This window comes from Sinocyclocheilus rhinocerous, unplaced genomic scaffold (assembly GCF_001515625.1).
Source record: "Sinocyclocheilus rhinocerous isolate Xijiao unplaced genomic scaffold, SAMN03320098_v1.1 scaffold512, whole genome shotgun sequence".
Classification (NCBI taxonomy): Eukaryota; Metazoa; Chordata; class Actinopteri; order Cypriniformes; family Cyprinidae; genus Sinocyclocheilus; species Sinocyclocheilus rhinocerous.
This window is the reverse complement of record NW_015638979.1, coordinates 30,671-39,111: the sequence shown is the minus strand read 5'-3', so window position 1 is coordinate 39,111 and position 8,441 is coordinate 30,671. Positions and strand designations below refer to the sequence as shown.

Genomic DNA, 8,441 nt, shown 5'->3' with positions numbered 1-8,441 from the left:
TAGAGCATATATAGGCTACAACAAGGTTTAATCTGGCCGCAGAGGAACACAACTGGCTCCTTGTTGAAAAAGATAATGTAGCTCTTGAGCGATTAAGCTATTTAGTTGATAAAAACTGTGGGGCATCGCTAAAAAGTTAGTTCCTTTTAATAAACAGCTGTTTTTCTAAATTCTGCTGAGGTGAAATTCAGTGCAGTCCTGTATCGTGATACGTATCGTATCGTGATATGTATCGTATCGTGACTTTGCTGGTGATACACAGCCCTAGTGCCTGTGCTGTTGTAGTGTTTTAAAATGCTCAAAACAATCTCAAACCTAACACAACACAAACAGTAGTAGCCTCCAAGGCTTCACCAACTCGAAACCTGCAAAGTCTGCTGGCAAAGGGAGCTGTCAAATCCTCAAGATGGACTATTGATTGATGATTGATTTTTTTACCTCAAGATGGATTATCGCTGTGTCTCAGCTGTGGCCCCTTGGAAGGCCCTTTGCCTGTATCAGACAGGAGTCCAATTGTTTTTACACAAATGCTTCCAACTTGGGTTGGGGAGATCTGTGCAAGGGCAGCCCGGTTTTCGGCTCCTGGTCCAGCCTGGAGCGATGCCTGCACATCAACTGTTTCAAAATGATGGCAGTTTTTGGGGCCTTGAAACCTTCCTGCCAGCCCTGAAAGGGCAACATGTCCTTGTCCATTCTGACAATATGACAGTGGTGGCCTTCATAAATCGCAAGGGTAGCCTCAGGTCGTGGTCTCTTTACAAGATGGCAAGACACCACCTCCAATGGGCTCAGTACAATCTGGGCTCATCAAGGGCAGTGCACGTGCCAAGCATACTGAACCAGGGAGTGGACGTGCTGACCTGGAGCAGTGTATTTCCAGGAGAATGGAGACTTCACCCCCAAATGGAAAGGCAAAGGCAGACCTTTGAAAGTGAAAATGAAGTGACATGTGGCCAAGTTTGGATGGTATTTCACCTCCAAATGAAAAGAAATTAAGCCTGTTTGCATTGTGATATTACCGGTTTGTACCCGGTATATACCCATACTCAGAATATGTGCTCTGCATTTAACCCATCCAAGTGCACACACACAGTAGTGAACACACATACACCCCATGAACACACACCCGGAGCAGTGGGCAGCCATATTGCTGTGGCACCCGGGGAGCAGTTGGGGGTTCGGTGCCTTGCTCAAGGGTCTCACCTCGGTCGTGGTATTGAGGGTGGAAGAGAGCGCTGGTTATTCACTCAGGTCCGACAATTCCTGCCGGACCTAAGACTCTAACCTGCTATTTTCGACTCTGACTCTCTAACCATTAGGCCACAAAAGCCCCCTTTGCTTCAGAAGACAACTCTCATTGCTCAGCAAGGCCCACCTGTACACCTTTCCTCCAGTTGCTATGCTCCCTCAGGTCTTCAGATGGATCAGGGAGATCAGATGCTCAGTTCTACTTTTTGCTCCACTCTGGCAAAACCAGTTGTGGTTCCCTGACTGACTCGGTTATCCCTTCCTTCCTCTGAGAACGAGCAGGGAGCTAACTTACTTTGCCCGGTCCGGACCCTCAGGATTTATGTGGAACACTCTTGCCGGCTTTGGGGGCTGCTCCAAAGAGCTGCCAGTTACAAAGCAGAGATAATTGCACTGGATAGTGGATGCAATAGCCCTGGCTTATGCCTCTGTGTCCTCTGAGTGCCCATTTGGAGTGAGGGCCCTCTCCACTCGGGGATGGCCTCTTGGTATATTGTAAAACAACAGAACAATCCATTGAACACTCAGTACTTCTATCCCTCACAGCTTCATTTTCATTTCTGCCAAAAATTAAATATGGCACTACACTGACTGAAGTCTCTCTTGACTTGGTCGAGTGGAGTTTCTATTGGGGATATTTGCGAGGCAGCCAGCTGGTCATCGTCATCAGCCTTTGTTAGGTTTTTTAAGTCCCTATGATATATTCTTCCCCCAAGCGTCATAAACGTTCCTTAGAGACCGTTTTGATAGGGAACGCTCGGGTTACTAAGTAAACCTAGGTTCCCTGAGATAAAGATTAAAGAAAGTTATGATAGTCCCCGAGATAGTTATGTTATAACCTGAGCGATTCACTGGGCAGTATGTAGTTTCTTGACTACAGACTTCAGTCAGTGTAGTGCTACACTTAATTTTCAACAGGAATGAAAATTAGGCTGTGACGGACAGATGTACTGTGTGTTCAGTGGATTTTACTGTTGTTTAACAACATGCCAATTTTTCAGTAGGTGAAATGTCTTAAGAAAAATAAACTTTCAGTAGATTAAAAAAAAAACTTCATAAAACAGTTTTGAAAGTTGGTGAAAATTGTGATCTAGGACCTTTTACTGTATATAGTGCGTGCCATTGTAAAGACTAAGTCTATCCCTCAAAGCCTCATTTTCATCACTTGTTAAATTCAATTTGGTGTCTAAACAGACTAAGGTCTAACAGTTTTTGTGCAAATGAGCTCAGTCAGTCATGCTGTAAAGTAGGGCTTCAACAAACGATTATTTTGATAATTGATTAATCTATCAATTATTAGAAATATTAATCAACTAATTGTTGATTTCACTTATCAGTAGGCTTTGATTATTCAGCTTTTGCAATTTGTTAAAATATTGAGTTACAAATTCTATACATTTTCATATAAACTGTGCTATAGCTTCACACTAGTCAAACCAAATTATTGCAGGACCTTGCATTAGGTCATAAGAGATCAAATGACTATTCGACAACAAAAATAAAAAATGTCAATGTTGTCAATTAAAGTTGACTAATTGTTTCAGCCCTGCTGTAAAGGGACCATTCTTTGCTTGCTTTCTGTATGTAATCCATTCTCAATTTGAAGAAAAGTTTTGTCATAACCAATGCCCACGTATACTGCTAAGTTTGAGAATTGACAAACACTGACGGTGGCAAATTTTTAATGTTATCTCCATGAATGAAAATGAGAAATGTAAATATTCAAACAAATATGTTCAAGACACTGTAAATAAATGACAATTTTCATTTTTGGGTGAATCCATTTATGCCTAAAGTAAGCAGAGACTATTAGCACCATGTTTCCCCATGGCATCGTAAATATATATTTAATTTTATAATATTTAAATATTTTTCTGTCACTGATAGATGTCTAACATTTCTGAATGTTTTCCCAATGTACTAAATTGCAGTTTCTCAAACTAATTTACTTGCAATAGTCATGTTGTCTTGTCTTGCAGGACTTGCTGTGCTGAAGCACGTTTTAACACCGAGAATGAAAGCATCACATGTTGCCATTGAGACTATGAAGGAACACCTGGATGCTGTATATGACATAACCGTTGCATATGAGGGAAAACTCACAGCAGCCGGCCAGAGACATCCAGCTCCTACAATGCCAGGTATGTTGTTATTATCATACATTCAGTTTGAAAACAGCATGTTTACTTTCATCAACTGAAACTAGCACAGGAAAGAAGGCGGACGCAGTGTTAAATCATTGATTGAGGGCTGGAAAAAAATAGATATGTGAATTTCCTGTTACTTCCTGTAAACAGTGAGTGTCACGATGTGTTATTTTCCATTGGTTCCCAAAAACACTAAAGCAATAAGAGGTTTCATGCAGAAAACATCCTGTTTTTCACAGGAATAAACATCATAAGTCGCAACATTTGGGTAGCTGTTAGGATATTGTTACATCCTCCTTTATAAAAAAACAAAACAAAACTATTAAGCAACAGGCTGTCACAATATCAAAGTTTTAGTCATGCGTCACCATTTCTGGGTCCAAGTGCTCTGTCAGATCCCACAAGCAAACAGCAAACTGATCTTATACAGTACACTCAACGGTGTGCTCTAATACTACTTAAAAATCATGATCCTGACCTTTATCTCCATACTGAAATCTGAGTTGGCCAGAGAGAGATTCATTTTTGTTTTCCTTGTTTCTTGATTATTATTAATTTGTCCTACCACAGTTTCATAATGAAGTGAAACTATTTTTAAACTTCTCATTAAAAACACAAAATATCTAACAGTGTGTTTTTGCACCATTGCTTTGTCAGATCATCTTTCAGTTGAACTAAATTGCGATGACGTAATGCGCTTCTCAAATCACAAAAGGTTGTGGTTTAATTAAACAATTATGGTCAGTGTTCATTTACATTTGAGCAGCTCAAGTGATTCACTGTCTTAGTGACTCGATTCACAAATGTAGCCAAAAAAAACTTGATCCTTTAACACTTGCACTCTTTACAATACTTGATTGCTTTTTATGTAAAAAATGATCTTATAACACTAACTTTTCTTTCTTTCAAAAAAATTAAAAAAGAGAGAGACCCTCTAACACTAATTTTCTGTATTATTTTTCTGTTCTATCTACTTGTTTTCTTTTTATTTATTATTTAAAAAAAAAAAAAACCTTGCTACGTGTACTGCGTTAGGCTAACCAAGACTTGTCACAGCACTTACATATTATTGCTCTTTTGTAGGTTTTGATTGCTTCTGGTGTCCTCATTTGTAAGTCGCTTTGGATAAAATAGTCTGCTAAATGTAAATGTAAATTCTATCTGTGCATGCACCGTGAGTTATATGTGCATTTGGGAACACAATGTGTGCCAGACTTTTCACATTCTCATAATTTCTAACATTTTGTAAACAGACAGCATGTCACTACATTTGTAATGAAACACGTCTTTGCTGGAAAAACTCCCAGCAGTTTTCTGCCAAAAATGAAACTTTGCAAGTGAACAAATTAAGACAGATGTATTGTAAATGTACTATGTTTAAAGTGAAATCATTTATGTAATTATTAAATAATCATTTTTTATTTTATTTCACTTTCATAAAGTTTTTAATTGTGTTTAATTTTCTGTTTGTTTGTTTTCTGTCTGATGGTTGTCTGAAATGCCTTTATCTAATTTAAATTCTCTGTGTGATAGAGTTCCTGTGCAAGGAATGCCCCAGGGTGCACATCCACTTCAACCGCTTGGACATGAGGGAAATTCCTGTGGAGCCAGTGTTCTTCCGCAGATGGCTACATGAAAGATTTGAAATCAAGGACAAGTGGGTTTCCGAAATAGCCCCTAGTCCATCATTCTTATTTATGCTTAACTACGTATACATAACTACATACGATTACACTTTATATTATGGTGCCCTTGATACAGTGTAATTATACATTTAAGTACTTAGTAATATTAATTAACTACCTGTACTTACTGTATGGTTAGGATGAGGGTTTGGTTTAGAGTTGTTGCATGTAAGGCTTAATTGTATGTAATTATGCATAATGTATTGTTGTTACTATATAGTAGTACATGTAGTACTGGGCACTGTAAAAAAAAAAGTGGGTAACACTTTATTTTAGGGTGTCCTTGTTACACGTTACATGTACTTACTATTATAATAACAATAAATTATGAATAATTACATGCAAGGAACCCTAAGCCAAACACTAATCTTAATACTAACCATATAGTAAGTACATGTAGTTAATTAATATTACTGTGTACTTAAATGTATAATTACGCCGTAACAAGGACACCTTAAAATAAAGTGTATCCAAAAAGTGTTACCTTACATACACTTATTTTGGTTATGGTATGTTTGCAAAATCACTGATCACAGCAGGGATTCCATGATCATGGAAAACTTGGAAAGGTCATAGGAGTTAATTGGTCAGAAAAAGTGTTTTGTACGGTGGCCGAGAAGTGCAAAGCAAATCACAATTTTGAAAACAAAATAACAAATTACAAACGCAAATGCAAGTCTAAAAAACAAAATAACATTTCAGAAAGCACAACAACAATTCAGAAAACATTATAACAAGTCAGAAAACACAACGACAAATCAGATTTAGTTAAAAGTGGCTGTAAGTCATCAGCTCCAGTGGCGCAGATGGATAAGCGCTTGAAGTTGGCTTTTTGACGCGATCGACCCACATCGTGTTTTCTGACTTGTTATAATGTTTTCTGAATTGTTGTTGTGCTTTCTGAATTGTTATTTAGTTTTTTAGACTTGCATTTGCGTTTGTAATTTGTTATTTTGTTTTCAGAATTGTGATTTGCTTTGCACTTCTCGGCCACCGTAGTTTTGTACTGTGTGCAACAGTTACGTCTATAAGCTACATATACTTTAAAGTGGTTGAACTAGAGTCAAGCCACACAAACATTTAAGGAGAGTGTGTTGGGTTATTTCCAGTTTGCTGAACTGAAAAAAATGTCCGCAAATTACAACGTGGCATAAAAATAGTGGTGCTGTTGATTTAAAGTATTTTGTGAACTGGAAATGCTGGATTATTTTAAAATGGTGATTTAGTTGCACTTTCAAAATGTGTTATTCTTTCTGTTTAGGCTACTGACCACTTTCTATGATTCTGAAGACCCTGAGAAAAAGTGCAGGTTCCCTGGAGAAAGCCAAAAGTCGCCTCTTAATCTTACAAAGACATTGCCTTCGCTGTTGATTTTGGGTGGCCTCACTTTACCAATGCTGTTAACAGAGTCAGGTAGAAAACTCTATCTCAATACCTGGCTCTATGGGACTCTGATTGGATGGCTGTGGGTAAGTGTAAGTCCATAAACTAACCATACTGAAAAAAAATCCATTCTGACCACTCAGATAACACATTTAGATTTCATCATTGGATTCTTCAATTCTCACCATAGTTTATTTTTGGCTCATAGTATACTACTAACAAAGAGGCTTTTTTATTGTTTTTCATTTGTTTTATTTCATACTCTTAACTGTCAGAAGGTAAACAGTAACATTTGATGTCATCATTCACTTGCTATGTAGACCCAATGTGAGGGTTTACTCACATTTTACTCACAGGTTAGAGTTCAACTCTAATCTGAAATGCACAAATGGATAACAATATGTAGCACAGATACAATGTTTTGTATTAATGTTGAGTTAATACCATAGCAGTCTTGAAACATTTGTAATTTAACCATATCATTGACCTTGTGGAACCACATGTGTTTAAATTTCCAGTATGCAAGGTTTTTTTTTTGGTTGTTGTTTTTTTTTTTTTTTATTATTTGTGTGGTTCTGAATATGGTTTCTAACATCAATTGTGTATACAGGGTCTGTATTTCATCATGATGTTCTTGAGAATATTTGGGGTATTTTATTATTTTGTGCTGATTTTCTTTGTGTAATGCAGGTAATTTTTGTTGGTTATGCATTGGATTTTGGATGTGTTTACATCAGTTATATTTTTATTTGATTTGATGCCTAGATCTAAAAAGCCTGTCAGATATGGGCTTTTTATTGTAAGCATTTGCACTGTTGCTAAATATTTCACAGATAGTTGCCAAAATTCCTGGTTGCAGGGGTATTAAATATTGTTCAGTCAAAAATAAAAAATTGTCTTTTCAACTTCATGTTATTCCAAACCTATGACTTTATTTCTTTGACGATTCCCCACAACCCATTTTTCATGTTTTTCCAGAACGTAATCAAGAGCAATAATTTTGTCCACATAAGAAATCTGAGACCTTTGTCATGAAATCACATAGTTCAGTGGTTGTTTTTTAAATATACAAACGACCTCATCTTGCTCATGCCATCTAATTGTTCTTTAAATCCTTTTGCTTTTATTAGAAGTATATATGTATTATTTAATTTAAGTGGAGTACAATTGATCCATTGTATTATTTATTTGACATTTACCAAAAAAAACTGTTTCAGTAAGTGCAACTGGAGATGTTTAGAGCTTAGAACATTGCCAGAGCTTCAACAGGACTCCCTCTACTGGAAGCTTCTGGGTCACTTTAGATATAAAGGTCAGTGTAGGCTCCCACATTAAAAAGATTTGTTGACATCCAGTTGATTGCACTTACCCATAATTCATAATGTGATTGTCGTTAAAGTCCATTATCTAAAAATATTCTGATGAGAAATGTATTTGAATGATAGGAGAGTATGGGAATTTAAAATGAAAAAGAGGCAATAGCGCATATGCCTTCAGTATAAGTTTAGAACCCAAAACTTTAACCCTTAAATAGTATCAAGCACTTGACAAAATCACAGATTTACAGCAGCATTCCCAAAATCATTGAAAACCTGGAAAAACCTTGGCATCCCCAACAGTTTTTTTTTAACAATAAATTTCCATGTTGAAACTGTACCTTGCAACAGTTTGGTAAAAGCTACATGTTCTTTAAAGTAGTTAAAATAATGTCAAGCATTTGTATTTAATCAGACATTTTTTCAATAAAATCTTTAATAAGGTGACAATTACGCTTTTGCTAAATATATACATTAAATAAAGACATCTCTGATCTTTAACCCTAAAATAGTATCAAGCACCTTTCCAAAAAAAAAACGTTTTCCCTCTTTTAAAATAAAACGTAGTTGAAACTAATGTTTGACTTAAGGCACTTTCTATTCTTTCATTTAATTTAAGTACAGATATCGTTTCATACATCTTTTGTCCTTTTCATGATTTT

At 36.5% G+C, this 8,441-nt stretch overlaps 1 protein-coding gene across 2 annotated transcripts in view; it reads left to right on the top strand.

Annotated features, from left to right (window-relative positions):
- Positions 1-7,338, top strand: part of agpat5 (1-acylglycerol-3-phosphate O-acyltransferase 5 (lysophosphatidic acid acyltransferase, epsilon)) — a 53,389-nt gene extending 46,051 nt beyond the window's left edge. The window contains exons 6-8 of one of the 2 annotated variants that reach the window (XM_016566257.1): positions 3,228-3,389; positions 4,929-5,052; positions 6,342-7,338. In XM_016566257.1, coding sequence (XP_016421743.1) covers positions 3,228-3,389; positions 4,929-5,052; positions 6,342-6,567 — 512 coding nt within the window. In that variant the 3' untranslated portion in view covers positions 6,568-7,338. Of the gene's footprint in view, positions 1-3,206; positions 3,390-4,928; positions 5,053-6,341 lie in introns of both variants that reach the window. The other variant, XM_016566256.1, reaches the window with a different exon arrangement.
- The last annotated feature ends 1,103 nt before the right edge of the window (positions 7,339-8,441 follow it).